The sequence below is a fragment of the Pempheris klunzingeri genome, chromosome 23 (genome assembly GCF_042242105.1).
Source record: "Pempheris klunzingeri isolate RE-2024b chromosome 23, fPemKlu1.hap1, whole genome shotgun sequence".
Classification (NCBI taxonomy): Eukaryota; Metazoa; Chordata; class Actinopteri; order Acropomatiformes; family Pempheridae; genus Pempheris; species Pempheris klunzingeri.
The window spans coordinates 12,661,279-12,685,565 of NC_092034.1; the positions used below are offsets into that span (position 1 = coordinate 12,661,279).

The following is a 24,287-nucleotide window of genomic DNA, read 5'->3' on the forward strand; positions in this document are numbered from 1 at the left end:
CTGATGCGCTCTTTGGTGGGCGCTGCCTGCTCAAGCTTGTGGGAGCTGACAGAGCAGTATGCAGCATGAGCAGTGTGAAAAAAAATGTTTTGGAACAATACAGCATGCAAATATATTCTAGTTGAACCCACAACTACAAGTTTGAACATGAAAAGAGCTTGACTTTAGTTTTCACCCCTGTGTGTGTGTATATATTTGCATAGTTCAGAGTCAGCATTTCCAACAAGAAGTTGAGTTGTCAAGGTGGCAGGGGATGACTAATTTAAATGCAGTCAGAGAGTATTAGGATAATGAGCCATTTGGTGTTGTGTTGGCTCTGCTCTGCTCTGCAGCATATTGAATTTGAAATAAAACAATGGTTACGAGGTGAAAATGCTGACTATGTTTTGTTGTAATTTAACATTGTTTACATCTGCATCAGATTCAGTTCCGGTATTGTTTATATACAGACCATTACATACCCTATTTAGGGAGACAAAAAGTAATCAAGGTAACATCAGCTAAAATAAATGAAGCACACTATTTAGTTGCAAATACTTTGCTGTGAGAGTGTTCTTGAAGTCTACAACACACACACTCACTGTAACTGAGCTCAGCCAGACAGGGTGCGTCTATTTCTGTTACCATTTATTGTCTGGGTAGAAACAGAATATACTGTAAGTACTGGTCAGTATAAATGGATCCGCACAGCCACTGCAAACCTCCTTTAGCACATCAGCTAGCTGGCTGGTTTGTCTGTAGTGCACTATTTCATGTAATATCATCAATTAAGCAGTATGAAAGCATCACATTCTCTTGTTTGACTGCAATTTAACTTTCGATCCCCACAGACCCTGCCTTTAACTGGATCAAAAATCAGAGATCACAATCGAACGAAAAAATTTGTTTTAATCACTATTAGAAACTCATTTCTGTGGACTTGCATGTGGACTGCATACATTTTTTGTGAACTCCTTGTTATATAAACACACAATCAGTTGCACTGAGGGTAGATCAGTCAACAATATTTGACTATTTATCCTCAAAAGGTTCTTGGTTGCCTCATGTGTAATTGTAGGCCAAATCCTAAAACAGGGATGTACAAAGACTACTGTGGCAGTAGGTCCCACAGTATTAACCTAGCATTGATGTGAACACCCCAAAATAACGGTACAGCTGAAAATCAGCACCTTAAACCCATTTCAAATGCAACATGCAAAGCTAAAACAATGAACAATGTATGACGACCCTTGTCGGACTACTCTGATACAAAACAAATAACAACCACACTTAAAGATCCCCTCTATTTTTTAGTGGAGGGCTTCTTGAACATTTTCCCTGGACTTTTCTTGTTTAATATGAGGGCAACGGTATGAGTTAAGTTATTTTCTATACTTGTTGAAAACTCTGATTTGTATGAATTATCTGCAGACTCCCAGTAATACACCAGACCTGTTCCAGACGGGACGTGTCTGCTGGCTCTAATGGTGGTCAGAGTGTAGGTCAAACTTTGAAGGCAGAATGTTGTTTAGCAACTCACCTTGACTGTAAAGTGCTGCGGGTAGCTGATTAAATTATCAAGTATCAATTTAACCCAGAGTGGCAATATGAAATACAGGGTGTGAGTGTGTACGTGTGTGTCATATAGTTTTCTATAAAGAGAGACAGGGGGGTTGAGAAAGAACAAGGAGACAAACAGCCATCATCATGGAAACAGGGGGAAATCTTTTTTTTTTCTCTCCTCTCTAATCTTTCATCTAAATAACATAGTAATCTTATGTCATCAGTGTCTTATGTGTGTGTTATCATGTGTGCTGCTCTCCTGCCCTCCAGCACGTGGACTCTCAGTAATTCAGTATTTACACAGTGAGGAAATATTGGATGAGCAGCTCTTTAGTGTTGACTTCTCGGAAAACTGTGAAGCCAAGTATTATGATGAACAGAGTGAGAACTGCTTCCTAAAGTCCAGATGGGCTGTAATTCCAGAGCTTCATTTGTGGTGTTATCATTGGGGGCTCATGCTTCATTTGCTTTGGAGATTGGATTCTTTCAGCCAGTTCAGTAATTAGATATTTTATTGGCTTCAGGGAGCTTCTGTGAACTAATCCTAACACCCACATTGGTTTTGACTGTTGTCTCGTTTTCTTTATCTGAAATCTGCCCGAGGTTAATAAATTAATGCTCACAAATAACATTGTGTGCCTTTGAAGTTCTGAACACTTGCTGGTACTTGCTGGTGATGATGTGACACTGATGCTATTTGGTATATTGCTGCAGTATATTGAGAGCAAGGCAGCCTGCACTGCATCTCTCCACAATATCACTGTCGCTCTATGGAGGTAGTTTTCTGTGGGGATGTAGCTCAGTGGAGAAGTGTGTGCTTTGCATGTACATGGTCCTGGGTTCAGTCCCCAGCATCTCCAGGCAGGTTCGTAGTGATGTTTCTGAGCCTACTACATGTATAATTGGTCTTTCTCTTGTGTCCATCCACTGAGTCACTTTCATTCTGTGCTCAAACCCATGTAAGTTAAATATAAGCTCTAGTGGAAATCTCAAACCTTCCTGAGGTAGCAAATAATGGATGTTTTGGGGAAAGTGTGTAAAATCAACCAGTTTTGGCATTATCCAGTGTTGGCATTAGCTAGCTTAAGCTATAACCGCAGTGGTATCGATGCTATATACGTGTGACTGTGAAAATAAACATGGACTAAATACGTATGTGTAGACACTTTCAAATAATAGAGTATATACAACACTGTGAGATAATGTGGAATAAGCTGATTTTACTTTACTTAAAGGTACTAAAAAGAGGAAGTAAGTTTACATGTCAGAATTTAACATTCATTTAATTCAAACACAGGAGTTTACTGCTTAATGTTGAGAGATCAGAGTACCCATATGTGCATTTCCTTGCATGTTTGCAAGTTAGTCAACAGTAAAACTGACGGTATTCAGTTACTGCACAACACACTCGCAACACATTAATACGGCCAAGCACACTGCACTATATACTCCACCATATGGCTCCACCCTCTGAGTGTGCTGTATGTATGCATTCAGTGACCGTTGCCCTGTGTTGAAACAGACACACATTAAACATGGCTACTAAAACTGGCTGCAGCTAGCTACAGTATGGTCTGTGAATTTTGCCTAAACATTTTCCATGAACACATTCGTGGGTCAAAGTGTAATCCTCCAATGTTGACCTGCATCTCTTCCTGTTACCACAGCCTGCTCTGGGCCTTGTGTCCATCTGTAGTTCTTTTCCTTAACTTCACATTCTGTGATTGATGGAAGAAGCCAAGGAGCAGAGGCAGAAAAGGTTGGGAGTGGGGGTGTATTTATTGAAGTGAATAAAAAATGAATAGAGCAAAAGTGACAGAAGAAGTGAGAGAATAAGAGAGAGGGAGAGAGAGAGAGTGAGAGAGACAAGCTGTCAGGGGTTCTTGAATGGCACAGCCATTTCCACCTGCAAAAACAAAGCTTTTTGAATCCCTGCTGCACTTGCTCAGACCGAGCGAAAAGACTCTCTGTGATGGTATGTGACGTGCTGTTATTACCTTCACTTGCTGCGCTTTGAGTCCACTAATAGATGTGCACCAACGGTGTACACACACAAGTACAAGTGCGCACAGACACACACACACACTGCAGGGAAGTCAAATTTTTTGGGTTTCTCCGAGTGGAAGCGAAATCAAAGGATCTCTCTGTTATTCAGCGCATTCAGCGAGTTAGGTGTCACTCCAAAACTGGGAGAAGGTGACAACAACGGGCAGAGTTGCCTTTTTGCGTACACACACAACACCCACACGCACTTTTTCTGTACTCGGAGTGCTCTTAAACTGTTCTTAAAGTGGAAGCAAGACAGAAGGAACAAATCTGTTAAAGGCAGAGGCAGTGCTTGTTAAAACTGATGTCAACAGAAAGTCAGAAAGAGCATTTTGCTCTCCTGCTTTGTTTTCTCAAAGCACAGAGCAGCAGAGATAGTTGGGTTATATATTATGCCTTTAGAAACACAATGTCCTTTAATGGCTTTGCAAACAAAGGAAAGACAAACATTAATGTGCACCCTGCAATAAAAAAGTGGATGAGTAGCCTAAATGGACAAACAATAGGTGAAGAGGTGTCACTGGGCTGGGAAACAGAGAACAGCAGGAGGAATAAAGCAGGAGCAAGGCATGAACCGATCTTCCTCTCCTTGACCAGTCATGGTGTTGCACTTTGCTCTTGTGTGACAAGGCCGGTTGGAAACTGAGTGACTATGTTATTGGGTCTCCTGGTTTATAAGTCATGCCCTTAAACCTCACCGGAGAGGGAAGAGGAGGAGGAAGAGGGACTGGGGAGAAGAAGGGATGACTGAGGAGGAAGGGCAGCAACAGGCGAGCAAGCAGAGGGGTGAAGAGAACAAAAACAAGCAAGTGGAATTCTGAGGTTTTCCAACATTACTACAACACATCCATCACATTTTTAGTGGCGTGGTTCAGCAGCTGCAGGGATGTGGATGGATACCAAAGCGGCGATGGAGGGTGCCAGCAGGAGCCGTGCCAGCCTCAGTCGGCGTGTGTTAAACGGTCTGCTGTTGTGTACTGGGGACATGGAGCACTTGGATAAGTACATGCAGGGTAGGAAAACTCTCAGAATACATAGTTACACCCCAAAACATATTCTTACTTCTAATCCTGAACCCAAGAATAGAATGTAATATATTGTATGACATTTAGAAAATGTGCTTGAAAGATGCATACTTCATCAAGTCTAAGTGTTCTCATGATGTGATTAATTATAAAACTTTTTGAAAAGACAAAGTTTCAAATACTTGGAATGTGTTAAACTGCAGTAATCATAAATAAATGAGTCTAAAATGCTTACACTGCCATTAAGATATGCAGATGAAATCATCACACAACTCCCACAGTGGATGTTGCTGCACTCTTCCTCCAAAATAAAACATAACACTATCAAACCCCCATCTTGATTCTGTTATAAAACCCTGTATTGGCGTCATGAAAATCCAACTGAGAAACGTGTTTTGTGTTGCAGTTTGCCTTGTGTAACATTTTAGAAAAAATGAGTGGGAAATATTTATTTTCCCAAAAGGTTTTGGAAGGAGAATGTGTCAAATGTTTGCTCTCTGTGTCCTCAGACAAGTTGTTTGTGCTGCAGCTGGCTGTGTGGGGCCTGAGAGGGGTGACCAGAGTGATTCTAGCCAACAATCCGCTGAGCGGTGCTCTGATCCTGGCTGCACTGTACTGGGCCTCCCCCTGGCAGGGTCTCCTCGGAACCCTGGGTGTATTGGCCTCTACGTTTACAGCTGTTATCATAGGGCAAGACAGGTGGAATAGCATAAATATATATAGAAACACACACACACAAATAGCACAGAGGCTCAAAATAAGTGCACGATTGTACGCAGATATTTAATGATCTGGGTTATTTATAACCACACAATAGAACAGGGAAAATGTCCCTTTTAAATAATCAAAGCCTCAATAAAAACTGTCTGTTGCTTGGAAGCAACCCTGTGGCACAAGACTGTAATTTGCTTGACCTCATGACTAAAGTTGAGGATTCTACTTAAAATTCATGAGAATAACAGCTCCATGACTGATGGCCCTGTGTTCACCCTCAGCCACTGCCTAGTAGCTATTATTTTACTTCCTGTCCCAATATTTATGCCACGCACAGAATGATATGCTAATACACAACCTTGTTTTAAGGTTTTAAAAATAACTCCAGCTGAAATGGGGCTTCCAATGCTTTAAGTCTGGCAAGTTGAATACATTTAGTATCACCCCAGGGCCTCTGCTCATTAAAAGGCTTGAACAGTTTGTTTCATGAGGACCCATAAAAAGCTTCACACTAATGTGTGTTTTGATCATGAAAACACAAAACCTTCTTATGACCTTAATGTACACCACTGTATTACAGACATTTTGTCCTCTTTTGTCCTAAAAAAAAATGCGTGTGTGTGTGTGTGTGTGGGTGTGTGTGTGTGTGTGTGTGTAGTGCTGAGGTTTCAGGAGGTCTCCATGGTTTTAACGGCATGTTGGTGTCTCTGCTGATGGGAGTGTTCAGCTCGGCAGGAGACTGGTACTGGTGGCTGCTGCTGCCTGTCTGCCTGGGGTCAGCTGCATGGTAAGATCAACACACACACACACACATTTCCTTCTAAAACGATAATCAACCAAGAAATTAACTGACAGACTAAGCAATACTAACTTAATTGTTAGTTGTAGCCCTTTTTAAGTACATGATTCATCTTACGATTGTGAGTTTTGCAGATTGTTATGCCACAGCAGTTGTGAGTCACTTTAAGAAATCAGTCACCAAAGGAACCAAAGAACACTTATTCTATTTTCAATCAACCTGCATATATCAAGACTTTTACATATATTTCCAGCCTGAAAGCTAAAGACAATACGCCAGAGGCCCTCCTCTTACTACTAAAGCCAGTGTTAAGTAATTCAATGTCAGCTGTGCCTCCATGTCACCCACCGTGTACCTTATGTGAGAGATAGATGACACAGTGAAGGGCCCTGCATTTAGTGTGCATGTATGCCGTCCACTGGAGACGAGGTCCTTTTCATGACACATGATCATATCCTCTCTCTCACCCTCCACGTCCCATCTTCAGTGTCTTCCTGTTCAGTGGTCTCTCCTCAGTATTGGACCGCTGGGACTTGCCTGTGTCTGTGTATCCCTTCAACATCATCATTGTCCTCTACCTCCTTTGTACCGGCCAAGACAACCCCTATTTCCCTCACCACCCAGCTACGCTACCGGGGACTCTGGAGCCCAACAGCACCGGGCTCATTGTAGGGGAGGTAAGATGCTCCATTAATTAATTAAATGTTTGTGCAGAGGTTGAGAGAAATCATACAGAAGCTGGGAGATTGCTTTACAAGTCATGATGAAGACAGATTAACCCGACTGGGTCAATAAGTTAAACTTTTTTAACACTAACTTAGTGACTTGCAGGTGTCGATTCTAAATTTTTTCTATAAACCATTCAAAGTCTGCAAAGTGCACTGCAACATTAGGTAGGAGAGTAATATACTGAATATTTCCTGCTGAATCTGTCATAATTATCAATACTGTTCAATGTATTCTCATAATCATTACTGCTATTATTTAATTTTTTCATCTTTTGCTGTGAGTAAAAAAGGAAAATCTTTTTAAACATATTGTTGAAAAGAAATTTATTCTAATTAATTTGAAAAAAAAAAAAACTTTCTTGACATCAAGCTAACTGGTTGTCTCAAGCAAGACTTAGCCTGCTTTTAACATACCTGTGGTGAGGAAGGTAAGCAGACGTTTACTTAGATAAAAGAAGCAATGCATGTTGAAAATACTCCATTTCAAGTAAAAGCCCTGAATTAAAATTCTTGTTTAGGCATTAGTAGTATTACTACCAAACTGTACTCCACATTACAAAAGTAGAAATAATCAATGTAGAAAATGGCTCATATGAGTTTTAAACTACATTTAACAAGTTTATTATATTGTTTGTATGTGAAGTCTTAATTGGTAAAGTAACGAGTAACTATCACAGTCAAATGGCTTTAACAGCTTAAGAACTGTTATCAAAATCATATCTTAATTGTAGTAAATGATTTGGTGGTTAATGGTTAACATTATAACAATAAATGATAATAAGTCTCATTATTAGTTCTCTTTTATTTTTGTGGCTCTTTCCCTGCTCAACTGGAAAGGAAAGATTATCAAATTTGCATTCTTCAGAGTAACATTTGCAGTGATATTTGAACAGAGACAGCCCATCAAGTCACGTGATCACAAAAACAGACAAAGACGTTAGTAGTCTCAACAGGGACAATCAGAAGTCACCGCAATCACGACGAAGATTTTAAACAGACAGAAGCCCAGCTGAGCTGAGGCCAGAACTCTCGTCTGTGTGTCTGCCATGCTGAGTCTCCAGAGTGCAGTAACTGATAAGAGCACAATATGTATAAGATCAGCCAGCTATGACTCACCGGTTACTTAGCAACAGTCACCGATGAGGCTCTTGTTCGGAAATTATTATCAGCTCAAACAGTTTTAATTAACAGTGGTTGGTGGCTGAAGCTCACAGTGGATGTTGCATTCAAGACAAGGTGTTTATGTTATTTTGTTCAGTTTCTGTGCAGAACATTCAGAGCTCGTGATGGACGTGGTAGTTCATCTTTAAAGACTGAGAGTGTCAGTCAAGTTCTCAGGGAGGATATGTTTTGGAGGATTTTGAATAACTGGGGAGAAAAGAGTCAACAACAACAATAAATAAAACCTTAAAGCCTGAATTTCTGTGCTACTGAGAGTCCACCTGATTAGAATTCAAGCTGTCGCACAGTTTACCTTGTAAAGAAAACTGATAGTTTGCTTTGACCACTGAATTTAAATGAAACACACTCGCCTTGAACTGCTTCTCACAAAACTTTGGCAAAAGAATCCAGACTCTCACCAGCTGCTGCAGTCGGCTTTTGATCTCCGTGTGCCAGCTGGCATTTTGAAGCTTGAGGAGCAACTGAATTTTAATCTCCATGCTTTTGTTTGGAAACAGGCGGAACAGATTATGTGATCCGAATCAGAGGAGCTCTGTCTTCTTCCAAATGGAACAAGTGTGCGTACAGATTACTCATTAGTATTTTGACAGTTTGACAGCACGTGCTGATTATATGGACAACAAAACCTCACATGCAAATACAACGAACTGCACTAATGGCTAATGGGTTCAACAATCAAATCAGCCAAAAATGTTTTATTGCAAGTAAAATAAATGTGTTGTCAAAAATATATTAATGCAAGTCCAAAACCTTTGTTTTCAAACGCATTTTAAATCCCAAATTTTTGCTTGTTGTTGAGTTCAATTTAGTGGGTGGGACTTATGCTAAAAGATATAAGACGTGTCTCTATTGGCCAGTCGACCTGAGTTACATCTTGACAACATCCGCTGTGCTCTGTCCTTTCCATGGACTGCACAGCTCCCTCCCTCATTTACCAACAGTGGACTCAAAGCTGCAAACAAAACTTTTGGTTTTGCATGAATACATTTTGATCACAAATGTATTCTACTTGCCATAAAACATTTTTGGATTTGGAAAGTTTTAGTCCTTTCAAACCTGTTCTATTAGATTGCATATTAACACAAAAGTAACCCCATGAATATGTAATTAATGTTCTCTGTACATGTTCTGTATTTTAGCAGTTTAACACATAATGCTGTATTATGATACACAATGAGATCAGGTAAAGCTGCACCAATGACAAGTGAATCAGTGAGCAATCAGTGAAATTTTCCTCTTGCACGAACAATGGCTCAAACAAGACAAGTGAATATTGGACTTGTATTGGTTTGTCTTGTCACCAGAAACACGACTCCAAATAAATGCTACTGGTGCTATATGCTTTGCTTCATGAAAGCTCAATGTAAAATTCTTTATATTCATTCGGCACATTAGCCTAAACACTGACAATGTAGTGTTCCACTTTACAAACTCCCTATATGGCAAAATAACACATTTACCTCCACTAAATAAAGAATATATGCATTTATTTGTCTCCACTGTGACCAAGGAGAATTAAGACTCTCTTGAAGCATGCTGAATGTGCTGAGGGGGGCCTCTTGGTGTGACTCTGACACAGAACACAGTTGGTTTGTGTGGTTTGGAAGCACAGTGAGAGCCAGGAGAGGAGACGTGTATTATTTCTGCACATGGCGATCTGCAAACTGACTGTGAAAACTAGATTAGCTACGCTGTCTAAACCCTCTCAGCGCTGTTAGGTGTCCTGAATATAGAGTCAAGATTTACACACGATTCCATTAACAAGCATCACACCCCGTGGCACAGTATGTCCCTCATTCCAAGTAATTACCTCCAAGAGCTTCAGCCTCTCCATCTCAGATTATTATTATTATCTCTCTATCTGTTTCTTCATCTATTTCAGTCTTCCTCTTTTTCGTTTCTTTCCTTCAGTCTATGATCCTTTCAATCCATATCCTTTCCTTCCTGTTTACCTCCATCTTATAAAAGTCCTTTCATTTCACATGTTAGATGTTCTCTTTGGTTTGTTATTTGGAAGGTCTGACACCTCTAAATCCTTCTTTTTATCTCTCCGCTTCCCCTCTCTCTATCATTTTTATGCAAATCTCCTTCCTCCTTCTCTCACTTCTTCATCTGTCTTCATCTCTTTTTAATTTCTTCATCAGTTTTTCATCCCCTTTGCTTTCCTTCCTCATAATTCAACAGTAAACAGCAGAATATGTTACCACATTTTCAAGGACAGCCATGTGAAGTCATTAAAGATCCTTTTTTTCTTGGTCTTCGCCCCCTCATTCACCTCTCCTCTCTCTTTCTTCCTCCTCCTCTTCTATTCCCCCCCCTTTTTCTTCCCACTTTTTATTTTCTGCTCTCCTCCTTCCTTTTCCTCCACCCATCTCCATTTCCTCCTTCCGTCCCTCCTCCTCTCATCTTTCCTCTGGTTCTCTCCAGAGATGGCGATGACGTCGGTCCTATTTATATTTAATGTCTTCGGCTTTCACTCTGCTCAGGATGGCTGCACCACCACGGCAACGTATTTCATCTTTTTGCACACAAACACAAAGACACATTCACATACACACATACAGTACACAAGCGCACTAAGAGCTGTGTGGCAGTGATATAATTGAAGACCATTTATGACTTGTAAATATCACAGACAGGCAGGTGCACCCATCACGTCGCCATGGAAACTCTTCACTTCTCACTGACAAAGCAATGTGTGTGTGTGTGTTTAACTGGGCGCAGGAAAGAATGGCTGATTTTGTGGAATTTTTTTTTGCTCCTGGAATTTTATGCTTGTATATAAAACTTATATAATTTTACATATACTTATTTGGAACATGCTACATGGTGTGAAGCCCTCTAACGCCGCGCTCTTGTCCAGGTGATGCGTGGTATCTCCCTTGGTGTGGGTCAGATCTTTGCCTGTGGAGCTCTGGGGCCCTCCCTCCTCATCCTGGGAGCTGTCCTGCTCTACTCCCCCCTGCTGGCCGTTCATGCTCTCCTGGGCTCAGCTGTTGGAACGTTAGCTGGTGAGTCTGCTGGCAAGCCTGTTTGGGAGGGTTACTGAAGTGGGAATGTTATTGTGCTCTTTTATAGGTCACACTGTACGTGGTAATGTGATACCAGCCAGCACCTTGTCACATTAGAGGCAGAAAAGCTTTGATTGTGTCTTCCATGTTCCTTCAAGAGTTTGACACAGATCGCAGCCCTGGCCTCACACCACACTATGATTGTTTTTTTCTGTGTAGGTTGAGCTAATCAGGATTTAGGTTTCACAGTAATACTTCGCCATACATTTTCAGTGCCAGTATCTCACTGTTTGGGGTATCATTACTGTCAAGGAAGCTCTAAAATTTCAAACATAAATGTCAGTTAATTAATCACGGGGAGGGCTACTAAAATCTGTTGTGTAATAATGTCCTCTGTGGCTCTGGAGGAGCTTTTGTTAAGACTGAGAAAATAACCTCTAATGATATCATCTTGGCTATCTCAGCTAGGGCTCAGAAACAGCATTCATAAGAAAAGCCCCATCATAGAAAGTGTGGGTGTAGAGTTTGAAGGACGTTTGTGTTTACCACGCAGGAAGGATTTGACAAAAGATGTATTGGTTGCTTTATCCAGAGGTAGGATGTTATTAGACCTTGAAGCATACTCAGGACTAGAGTTTTAAACCCAAGCCATTTGTTATAGTATATTTTACTGAGAGAAACAGGGAGCAATATGTACTCAACTATTTTAAAAAAAGTATAAAAGCAATACCATACTTGCATAATTTGGTTACTGACACTGTTCTGCAGCCATAATTGCACAAGTCATCATACCTGTGCTAATGGCATAATGCATTATTAACTTCTGTCTTAGGTAGCAGTATGAATCTTCCATTTATTAAACCATCACTCAGGCCCTCAAATAGATGGCAGGCATTGCTCTGTGCATGGAAAATGTTGGATTACAGTACATTTTAACAAGGTTAAAGTCAGGTAAGGTTTATGAATCCCTCTGGCAATAAGACAGAATGTCATCAGCGTGTATGAATATGAAACTGTGAGACAGGCAGCAGCAGCCTGTGGGCAGCTGTTCAGCTCTGAAAGACACAGAGCAATTAGCCAGGGCACTGATAACCACTGGCTTATATACAAACACACAGGCCTGTGGCTGTGTGTGCCTTTTACCTCTGCCACACTGTGACTCAATTCATGGAGACAGAAAGAGGGAGAGAGGATGGGGGGGGGCGGGGGGGCGGGGGGGTGGGGGGGAGGAGGACAGTGAGAGAAGGAGAGAGAGGGAGGGAGAGGAAGAGAAATGCTAGGACTTTAAAAGACTTCATCCCCCTGCTTCCATCTGTTAAGTACAATACAGTGTCCTAAAATACTTTGGTGTGTATGTGTGTGTTTGTAGCTATGAGTCATACGAAAAAAAGCACTTTGGTGGGGGTGAGCATGTACATGCACACACTCGCACAAACCCGTGGACACATGCTAACAGTGGCGGGAATGCACACATACACACACACAGTGCTGCAATCAGATTCACTGTGTGACAAGACAGTAATAAAAGAGACTGTAATGAGACAGTGGAGGCAACAGAGCGGAGAGGAAGCTACCTGCTGGAAGGTGGCTGCGTAAGAGCAACATAGCAAACATCATGTCTATTGCTGTCATTTGTGCTTCCTCTCTGCTTTCCTTCATCCTTCATTTTCTCCAGTGAGTTTTGCTTTATCCACTTTTGGATTTTAGCCCCAATTAAGTCATTTGCCACCTTCATTTATCTTGAAATGGTAAACCATGTTTTTAATCCTTTCATTTGGATGCTTGTAATTCAGGGCTCCACCAGAGACAAACTTTTATTATCCCCGTATCTGAAATGTTGCTGTTAGCTTTTAAATAATGTCCAAGGGACAAACGAATATTACATTAAGTCTTACTCCTCCTTTGTACCTTGCTTTTGGGTTTAAACCTACTATGAGGAGTTTTAACTGGTGATGAAACAGCCTCAGATTATTACTTATGCCTCTGTATGATCTACATAAGCAAACAATATTGTCATTATGTAGGCTGTTTCTATTCTGTAATTCTGAATGCTTGCCACCACGTCCAATTGCGATGATTAACTTCAACTTATCCCAGCTCTCCTATCTCCTTCTGTGGTCATAGCACCACCAGCTGCGGCGCTTGGTCCAGCTGGATGCTCAAGAGCTGCTCTAGATCCAATCCCCACACTTAAATTTCCTTATTTTTCTATGGATTCTAAAGTGCTCAAATGCAGTCTTCATTCCAGGAAATCTCTCTGCTTTTGTCCACAAAATGAAAGTTTCATTCAGCTCCTTTAAGTATTGATTTTGTTACTGTTACTTTGAATGTCTGAATGACATAGCTTGTGATATTCTTTACATTTACTGGCAGGCAATCTATGCAACGCCTACTAGAGCTTATTCCTCTGTACCTTAGAGTTAATTTGTTTTCCACAAATTACTAAAAGAAAGCTTATGAAGGAGCCACACTATGGCCATATACACTACTCACAAAAAGTTAGGGATATTCGGCTTTCGGGTGAAATTTCAGGATGAACCTAAAATGCATTCTAACCTTTCCAGGTGAACTTAATGTGACCTTCTCTAAACCTTTGAATGCACATGTCCAACTGTTCAGTGTTTCAGTACTTTTTGCACAAGTTGCTGTTCTCTAACAAGAAGCTTAACAGCAACATTCACAACAGGTTTGATCCATGAATCCACCAATACATTTCCTGCTTCAGTTAGTACAGCGCTATTCATTCGTGCTACAGTTTTTTGCTGTTGGGCACTTTGTTTGGAGGAATGTGATGAAAGATCGTGTTATTATCACTTTCGTTGCTGTTTTCATGAGCAGAATTTGGACTTCTGCTGTTGTTAGATACATCTTTCATCATGGAGTTTGGTGAACCTGCTGCCCTGAACAAATGTAAATGCACTCACACACACCCACACACAGAAACAAATGAAGCTGCGACACACAGTGAGAGAGTTAAGAGTGTGAATAAGTGCTACAAGGTCAGATTCAAAAGTTAATCCTGCATGACAGAGAGCCAGAGGGGGGAAAAGAAGGATCAGTGTCAGGAGACAAAAAAAGAATGTGTCAAATGGGGATGGAGAGAAAAATATAGGGATAAGAGCTGGAAGCAGGGGGGCATACATCGAGTGAAATAGGGAAAGTGAAAACCAACAAAAGAGAATGAATGATCAAGAGGTCTGAAAGTGTGTGTGTGTGGAACTGACCCCATCCTCTTCAACTCTTCAGACAACAAGTTGTGCCCCTGGCTTTTCTTTCTTCTTCAGTCTTGCCTCCCCTCCGTGAACAGGCCTTTTTTCCTTTCTGGATCTCTCTCTCTCTCTCTCTCTCTCTCCTTTAATCCTTTCTTCTTATCAGCTTTCAAAACTACTCTTATCATTCCTTTCACTTGCATCGCCCGTTCCATTCTGCATTCATTATCCTTTGGTGCGTTCAAAATGCTGACTGTAAAAGTCAACCATACTGCAAAAATACATCTAACCAGTGTGTTGCTTGTCCAGGTATGTTTCTCTATAATCCGCTTTCAAACCATCCCTGGAGTATGAAACTAATAATGTTTTATTACATTTCATGCATAATACTAGGGGTAACTACCACTAACCTGCAACACATGAACAATGTTGTTTCCTCATTCTCTTGTCTTCTAAATGCATTTTTTAAATTATTTCTATCATTATTTCATCATCATCATTATAAATCTCTATATCTCTCATTTTCTTTGACATCAGCATTATATTTTAGGAATATCACCATAATCGTTGTTTCATTTTACCACCTTCTGAACGGCTATCGATTTAAGTATCATTGCCACCGTCACTGTCTCATTCATTTCAACCTTTGCTGCTGCCATTATAATCAATTAAAGATGTGTGGATCCCCGACGACAAGCAGGAGGAGTCACTGTGCAGCTCTTTTATGAGTAATCAACTCCTAATGCTGTGCAAGAATGAGTGGGAATGAATCAGTGGCATAGGTCAGGCTGAGAAAGTATATATTTAGAGCTGTCCCTCAAAGAATTGTGATGTAAACTAGTCCCATAAGGGGTTTCCAGAGGAGGAGATAAGGGGCTGTATGTAGGACAGAGTCTCTACCTCCTGCTGCATTCATGTTATAGCAGAATAATCATAATAAAGCTTTGAAGTGGAATCCTAGCTTTGTGTTCATGATGAAACCACACATAACAGTAAGAATCTGACATCCGCCATCTCTCATGTGATGATGATGGAGGATGGAGCAAAGGGCCTCCAGTGTGCCTCTGCCTTTATGAGGGAAATATGTTTAGGAGGAGGATGTTTATTTATGACCTGTACCATTTTACATGGCATAATACAACATTACAATACTTGTCTAGTCTTGGCAGACCTCTGGGCTCATTCAGTCAGACATCATGATAACCATGATAAACATTACCCCCTAAATATCACTATTGCATACTAACATTGCTAGTATGCTGGCATTAGCATTTAGCTCAAAGCACTCCTGTGCCTTAGTGGACATGTGGCTTCACAGAGCCACTAGCATGGCTGCAGGCTCTTGGTCTTGTAATTGAAAATGCAAGGTGCATTTTCAATAATGGGGACTGACAATTATTGCCACAGACCATAACCGAAACCCAAATACTCAGAAAAATGTCCCTGTCCATGGTGCAGAGTCAGCAGGGGCTTTGCCCTAAATAGTCTTTTTGGCTTTACACCAAATGACATTTTAAGCGATTTCACTGTTAAGGACAAATTTCCAATATCAGAATGAAATGATAAGAGTTTTACCTCTCTCAGTGCGCTCCCCCGTCACCCGAGTTGTCAGATGTAGGCTGCTCACAAACTCAGTTTGACTCAGAGCTCAGAGCAATGGATGTTTGAGCTTCCTGTCCAATGGGACATTTCAAACAATATAACAATGACATGTCACCATCTTAACATAAATTACATAGAGGTTTTATACAGTAAGGATTTACCTTTTAGAAAGAGAAAAGAAATTCCTCCTTCGTCGTTAATCCTTGGAGGATAAAACATGAACAGAAAATTCTTAGTGCACAGACTTGGAAGCATTCACGAATTCAAGAATGAGGGTTGTAGAAACGGGCCTGTGCAACATCTGAAACAAGGCGCTTAGTTGGGGAAATGTTGGTAGACAACAACTTATCACACACAAATACACTGCATGGCAGTAACAGGCCGTTCCCTCAACAGCTCATACTCCTGATATCTGGACAGTCTTAACAGATGAGCTCACATACAGAGCAATCCATTAAGCCCCATCCCACAAACAGTTTTCCCCTTGAAGGCATCAAAACACAGAATGATGGATTCACCAGATGAATGAAGCGCAAAGGCCTGAATGCAAAGTTCTGCATTACCCACTGACACTGGAAAACAAGTCATTATGTGCAGCTCACTCTAGTTGTTCATTCCAACCTATTGCACTGTCCTCCATTTAATTTGCAGCTAGTCACTGTGGTTGAATCCAGGAGGAGAGGAGAGGAGAGGAGAGGAGAGGAGAGGAGAGGAGAGGAGAGGAGAGGAGAGGAGAGGAGAGGAGAGGAGAGGAGATATTGGATATGATAAGAGCTCTCTGACTCATTCTATTAGCATAGACAACATCATGCTGGGAGTGACACACACACACACACACACACACACACACACACACACACACACACACACACACACACACCACGCCAGATCACACACAAACACACACATAGTAGAAGCACAGTAAAATTTTAGGATGCTCAGGGGCCTCCCTCCCACAGTACCATTAGTCTTTAATGGCACCCTCATGTTTGAACAAGGAAAGCAGAGGAGTGTGATGAAGGAGGCAAGGACGGGATTGAGCACAGTGAGTGAGAAACAAAGGGAAAATGGTGACAATGAACAGGAAGATGGAGAGGAAAATGAAGTGTGGAATGAGGGCGAGGCAAGATGAGTGCAGAGGGAGTCGGAGCGTTTAAAGACAGTCTGCAGGAGAGGGAAGCTGTGGCAGAGGAAAAACAAAGAGAGGGTGGACAGAGGGATGGCAGAGTAGCCCAGGCAGCAGACAGGCAGGCGGTGAGGAGGCAGTACTGGGGTGTGGTCAGTCTGCTTAAACTGCAGCCGGTAATAAGGCCATCAATCATAGCACAGCCTGAGGGTTATTTATCTACAGAAGGGCTCCCAAAATTTACTGTTACTGCAGATGGAGTCTTTGGTAAATCCGGCTGTATTAATACAGGGAGGATGCAGAGTGGAGCTAACAACATGCATGATAACTTAATATGTTGTAATTTTAGTTGTTTATCTTTTGTTTGTTTATGCATTTTTATCTTGGCATTTTAGAGGTTTAAACGGCTTCTTCTAATCAACATGCTAAAAATAATGTGCTCATATGACAATGCAGCCCGGCTACTGAGAAAATTCCCACTCACCCTGGAGCATATTCAGCTAGCTTCGTGCATGTGTGTAAATAATACATAACTGCCAGAGCAAGTAGTGGGTTGCCGGTGGGCACTCTCCTGCACTGTCACACAGTATTTCCTTCATCATATTACCTCTGGAAGGTAAAAATACCATTTCTGCTGGAGGGTTCATGCTCCCACAAACACAAGTACTGTTTATATAAATGAACCAGTCGGTAAGTAGTTTTAAAGCTCATTCTTTTCCACAGCAGCTCTGGGTGGGGCTACACACACACACACACACACACACGCACACACACAGATGCACTGCTGTCCCTTGGTGGTGTGCAGCAAGAAGCACAGATGCTCAAAAGTGCAATTAACTGACTATGCTGAGTCCACCTGCACAGAGTTTCCAGTTTACATTACATCTGTATAATAGCATGCAGTGTAATACTGCAGCCCTGTGAGACACAGCGTCTTTGTGAGTTCTGTTGTTGGGTTTTTGTTGACACAGTCACTGTCAGATCAGAGATGGTTCAACTGGTCATTTCTAGGACTGTAGTCGTAGTGTTGTGTTGGACTCCATCAGAGGGTGTTTCTAATGTTTTGTCCACCCTGGTAACATACAGTATGCACACAGGGGGAACTCAATCAGAGACAACATATTATTTGTGAGAGAGGACGTAGCAAGAGTAAGTTACAACTGTGAGGTTCTCAATCAGCTTAGCTGCTTCATATGTCTCTTTGACTTCTCTCAAGCTGAGGGACTTTTATCCTAAACTTCTCTTCCAGTGTCATCTTGTGTGTGTGACTTTGTCCAGATAAGATCAGATGAGGTCAGATAAGACGTCATACAGATCTGATGTTTTAGCCTTGTGATGTAGAGGAGAACTCCAGTACACCGTGACATCACTCTTGAGTGAGGTTATAGCTCAAGCAGAGCACATTTCGGACGGCACCCATGAGGTGAAACCAGCTTCAGTCAGACAGGAAAAAAATAAAGGTACTTACTGGTTTAGAATATGTAAAAGCAGACAGATGCGGAGCTTTAGATTCTAAATGGAGCTTGCTTGTCTTTGCAGCTGAACTTGGTGGCCTTACTCCTCCTGATGTCGTCGTAGCTTTATTGTTATTCCCCCTGAACATGTGGGTTAAAAGACAGGGTGCAGCTGCTGCTGAAGGCCGGCAGAGAAAAGGTCAGTGTCTGTGGCCTTGCTTAGATTTATCTGGGTCAGCATTCCCCGTGTGCAGTCTGCATGTAGCTTCAGCTTCACAGTGGAGTGTTTGTTTAGCGTGGACGTGAGTCAGAGAGGAGGCACTGACCTGGTGTTCATTCACCTGCCGAATCAATACTCCACAGCAGTACCACAGCTTAGAAGAATGTAAAACCAACGAAAACAAAACATGCTAAATGTTATTTACTACATTTTAGGGAATGTGATTACATTTTATTATTATTCTGCAAATAAAAAAGGGTATGGCATGACATTAAGTGATTTAAATGTCTCCTCAGAGGTTCTTAGTCCTGTGTGATTGATCTCCACCAAACCTCTCTCTTTCTCCCGTGTCCCCTCTTCTCATTACTTGTACAGTCTCATTACAGTAAAAGGATTAAGAAACATAAAACCATTTATTTTAGTGGAACTCACTGGAGAGGAGACAGGCAGGGTCTTTGTCAGCACTTCCCCTTCCCAGCCCTGCTCGCCATCATCACGTGACCACCCAAAATGGAAAAATCCTAAATACAAGACAAAGCAGGCGAGTTACATTTCAGCTCCTCCTGAGTGGTGCATCATATCCTGTAAACACAAGACTCCAAACGAATATTGTATTATTGTCAGGCCTGTGATTAAAATGATGTTTTAGCGGGAATTAACAGAAAGGTCCTTTCCTGTGCTGTTCCTGATAGTCATATTTTATATCCCTCTACGTACATAAGGGCGAATAGAAAGGCAAAATCAACATATTTCCTTTTTAGGTTGCACAGAAATTTGAAGTGAAGGCAGAGATACAACAGTATGTGTGGAGCGCCACCACATGGATACTTTCAGTACAGCAACACACACAAATATCAGTGTGTGTGTGTGTGTGGTTGTGTATTTCTGCCTGTGTGATTCCCAGTTCTGCCCACAGCAGTGACTCACTGCTTTTTGTAATCAGACTTGACTGAAGTCTCACTATGTGTGTGTGTGTGTGTGTGTGTGTGTGTGTGGCAGGTTTATCCATGGCAGTGCGTCATGATTCTCTGTACTCAGGTTTGTCTGGCTTTAATGGAGCTCTGGGCTGCATGGCTGTTGGAGGACTCTTCTTCACCTTCAGCTGGAGGACCCACCTCTTCGCCATTGCCAGCGGTGACACAAAAGCACACACACACATGCACGCACACACACCAGCAGACAAAGTTGGTGTCTATTTCTCAAGACGCAAAATGAGTGTTAGGGATTTCAATAATAAGATAAAAAACAAGAACCATATATCATGATATAACATAATTTTGAGTCAAGTGAGTCAAACTCACTTTTATTGCATACATTTAATGTGTGTCATTACTCTTGTCGTTGCTGTGAGCAGCCACTGGAGGGGGGCAGAATGAGACAAGCTGCTTTAATATGCTCTGTCCATGGTGCTAAAACACACCGCGGCAGTGAGGGCATGTCAAAGAGACAATAACAGAATAGGACAGCTCAGACTGACAGCCTTTTACAGTCCTGACCTGGTTCTTTAGCCTTTTCATTCTGAACTTTACTGCATTCAAATATTTCATGCACTTAGTACTTTTAGGTTACATCGCTTAAATCTTTGCAGACTGAATAACAGGACAGTGTGGATTTTAAAGCCAAAGACACTCACACATTAAAACATTTAACTCCAGCCAACTCTAGCCAATCACATATTCAATCCTGTCCTCTTATGGAGGTAAATGCCGACAGACAATCAGCAAATGTGCTCAAACTAAATATAATCAGCAGGTCAATGGGACATATTAGCTAAATTCAGCCTACTCCTTATGCTGTGCAGGGACTTTATTTCCTCTTCACTGTCATGCATTCTGTTTTTACCCTACATCCCTCTGTGTATCTCTCCACTTATCTAAACCCATTTCCTTGACATCATTTTGCAATTTCTCTGCATTTCTCTTCGCCAAATTGTTGTAATAGCAGAGAAGAGGTTGATATTTCTGTCATTTTGTCAATTCAAAGCTTGATTTAATTGGTCTATTTAGGCTGGGTCTTCCTCTGCTTTTATTCATGAATAGATAGATCTATCTCACCAACACGTGAAATAGCAGCAGGAGCACCATGGACATTAGTGCTGACAAGTTTGGCAGAGAACTAATCTACCACATTAGGTAAACTGCAGCTTCTAGTGTGTCTCTTGCCATGAGCAAAACTATGTTCCTGCTACTGTACAAACGTCAGCAACCTGGAGAAAGATACAGAGTGTGTTGAGGATATATTTAGCCTAATCTCTCCTCCTCTGCCCGCAGCCTTCCTCTCTGCATATGCTGACATCGCTCTGACAAACCTGCTGGGAACTGTAAGTACACAAACCTCAAGCCATGTGTGCAAAGCCTTCAACATTTTCCCCCATTTTTACACCTACAATGATTCAGTTGAAAGTCCACTTAGTTATTTTTTGTTAGCTTCTGTCCCGAAAACATCCATGCAAGTCCTCAGACGATCCAGCTCTCATCTTATCCATTATACCTTCTTCAACATAACAGGAACTGTGGCGTAGAATACTCAAAGTGACTCATTCACTCTGCCTTTTTCATTATTGCAAACCCTCTCTATCCCTAGGTTGGTCTCCCAGCATGCAGCTGGGCAGCTACCCTGATAGTCACACTGATGTTGCTGCAGACCAGCAGTTTGGCAGCATACCGCATCCCCACTGGTCAAGTCATGGCCCCTGAACACAACCTGCACTCCCGCAGCCAATGGGAGGCTGGGAACACTGCAGAAAGGGAGAGTACAGATGTGTAACTCTAGGACACACACACACACACACACACACACACACACACACACACAGTGCTGTATCAGTACTGAGTTGGATGAGCTGGACCAAACCTATATACTATTTTTGAAAACATTTCATTCAAACACTTTCTTGGATATACATGGATATACACTCACAATTCACCATAGGATGGCAAGTAAAAAGTAGATTCAACATTTTGAAGAAGCCCTCACTGTCCACAACATGATGATGTATGTTCAGCAATAAAATTTTGAAAGTGTTGATGAACCATCTCAAAGTTGTTTACACGCCTCTGTATTCAAACCCAATCATTTCTACAAATATGAAGTTTTGTGTTTTCCGCCACTTTCTGTTCTGCGCACCAGTCTCTTCTCCCCATGACACACAAATACAATGCCAAAGAAACAGCCAATCTAAAGGGGAAGGAAACTTTTTTAATAGGCATGAAATCAAGTCAGTTCAATAAAATCATCCGCTGCTAAAATGACAGTTTAACTGTTATCATAAAAAAAAAAAACACAGACTGAATTCGACAGTAACAATTTTTTTTAGCCTCCTCGTTATCCTGCATAGACAAACTACACAACACTCCACTGGAACTCATTGTAAAAACAGACTGTACATGTATCTCAGTGCAGGCAGACAGTGAGACGATGAGCACACAGACAACAGGTAATGTGTTTCTGAAACGCTCAGCTGCTTAGGCCAGGAAGTTAAAGGCAACTGTTTGCTTTATTATTATTATTATTATTATTATTTCAAATTCTCTTACATTGAAAGTGAAAATCTTTGCCTGTGATTCATTATTGGTCTTTTTTTCACAGTGCTTCATGTTGCCTGTGTGGATTATTTTCATGTAGATTTCCCGTCAACATCTATATTCCCAGACACACACATGAACACATTCACACACAAACCATACACCCGAGTCTGATGTCAGAAAATATTAAAGAATACTAGATATTAAAACATTATTAAAAAGATTATTTTCTTTTTTGTTACACAGGTGAAGTGACACATTCTGCCACAAACAATGACATCTTTTCTAAAAATGTTCTTTAAGTCATGCATCTCTACCTCAGTGCTTTAAGGGTTCTTGTTTTCTACTTAATTTTCTGGGACTAAATTCTTTTACCATAAACTACCTCACAGACAATGGTGATGAGTTTGGTAACAAAACATACAAAAGTGCCTCTGAGTCTGTGATTGGTCAAGCATAATAATAATAATAATAATAATGATAATAAAAAAAGAAAAAGTAGAAATATAAATACTTGCACAGACTGTACTTGTGTCTTTTAAGCTGCGTTACAAAATAATGAACATTCGTAGTTCTACATACTTTCAGTTGAAGAGTTGATTGTGGGTGCTGTTGTGCTTTTTTCAGTGTGTGTGTGTGTGCTTGTATGCTTGTGTTCAGTATGGTTCAGAATAAAGGCAGAATGACACAGGTGTCTTAACTGGTATGTTTGCACACACTCGCTCTCTCTTTCTCACACACACATACACACACACCCCATGTACAAAGTACCCACACATACACCAAACATACTCACTGGAGATGCTTACAGACAATGACATGAGGGAGAGGTATCTATCACATCCAATTGAACCCAGTGTAAACTTCAGATAAGTGTGTGTGTGTCTGTCTTTGTGTGTGTGTGTGTTTGTTTATCTGCATGATTGTTTTCATGCACAGAAATCTGAATAAATAAATAATTTTTCTGATGAATTTTAGAGTGCATGCACTTGCATTGAGTTGTTATGTTTTCTCCTAAGACGTTATAGCTATAATGGCTGAGATAAGTCCAATAAAAAAATCTGATTAATGTCACCATGTGAGAGCATTTCCATGAACTTATAAATGCATGTTTGTGTCCATGTCAGTATACATGTAATCCTACTTTGCTAACAGCCACACAATGTTTTGTTCTTCATGCATGTAAACATTCATCTAAACTAAGCAAGTGTAAACAGTGACGCCGTGCCTGGGTCCAGTCTGCTGTTAGCACACCCTGTTAAACCAGCAGGACACCAGCTACAAAACAACAGCCTAACTTTTAAGAAAAGATTATCATTTATGAACAAAGCAGGGGGAGCAGAGCACGAGATTGACTGCAGCAGCTTTAACGTGGTGGGGATTGTTTCAGAGTAGGGTCCAGCTGCAGCCTTGTAGACCCTACAAACCACGCTCCTTCAAATCACACCCATTATTATCATTTTTTTTAGCGGTGAAGGAAGTAAAGCAGCTGCAGAGGTCAAACCACGCCTCCTCCAAAACACGCCCACCTATACATGTCGCTGCAGTGGCTGAAGAAGACAACAGGCCATAGCAGATCAAAACTAAGTTCAATGTTACTAAAGGTAGCAATTTTAGCAAATACTAAGCAAAAAGAAATAAGAATAAACTACTAGATATGTTGAGCCTCATCAACTTATTCAGACTTTCAGTGCAAATAATGTGGTCTAATCAGTGAATAGATGCAAACAAAAACTGGTTTGGGAAAACATCAACGACATTTTGGAAAAAATCAATATAAATCTAGGTATTTTAGTACAAAATAATTAATTAATTAACATTACGCAGAAATAATGAGGCTAAACTAGGAATTGTGTTAAGCTAACTGCTAAATATAGTTATACATATATTTATATTTATGATATTTATGAGCATCAAAAAGTTGCTTTTAAATGTTTACATTTTTAAACGTGTGCATTTTGGCCTAAAGGCCGACTATAATTCTATCACCATATGTGGAAGTTCAACCTCCATAAACTAAGCATTCGTGCTGGATGTAATTGTTATTTTATGTCAACTTTAAGGAGCAGTTTGACATTTTGGGGAAACACCATTGTTTGCTGTCT

The 24,287-nt window shown here is 41.0% G+C and overlaps 1 protein-coding gene across 1 annotated transcript; it reads left to right on the forward strand.

Annotated features, from left to right (window-relative positions):
- The first annotated feature begins 4,187 nt into the window (after nucleotides 1-4,187).
- LOC139222986 (urea transporter 1) lies at nucleotides 4,188-21,461 on the forward strand. Its single transcript, XM_070854907.1, has 8 exons — nucleotides 4,188-4,601; nucleotides 5,123-5,312; nucleotides 5,986-6,114; nucleotides 6,614-6,803; nucleotides 10,900-11,047; nucleotides 19,658-19,792; nucleotides 20,929-20,978; nucleotides 21,242-21,461. Exons 1-8 carry the CDS (start codon nucleotides 4,475-4,477, stop codon nucleotides 21,422-21,424), a joined length of 1,152 nt encoding a protein of 383 aa, XP_070711008.1. The 5' UTR covers nucleotides 4,188-4,474; the 3' UTR covers nucleotides 21,425-21,461.
- The last annotated feature ends 2,826 nt before the right edge of the window (nucleotides 21,462-24,287 follow it).

Bases quoted from the DNA above. Each gene is read 5' to 3' on its own strand.
- LOC139222986 (XM_070854907.1), top strand. From the start codon at position 4,475: ATGTGGATGGATACCAAAGCGGCGATGGAGGGTGCCAGCAGGAGCCGT. The intron at 11,048-19,657 runs GTGAGTCTGCTG...TGTGTGTGGCAG, and splicing joins AGCTGTTGGAACGTTAGCTG to GTTTATCCATGGCAGTGCGT. The intron at 19,793-20,928 runs GTGACACAAAAG...CTCTGCCCGCAG, and splicing joins CCTCTTCGCCATTGCCAGCG to CCTTCCTCTCTGCATATGCT.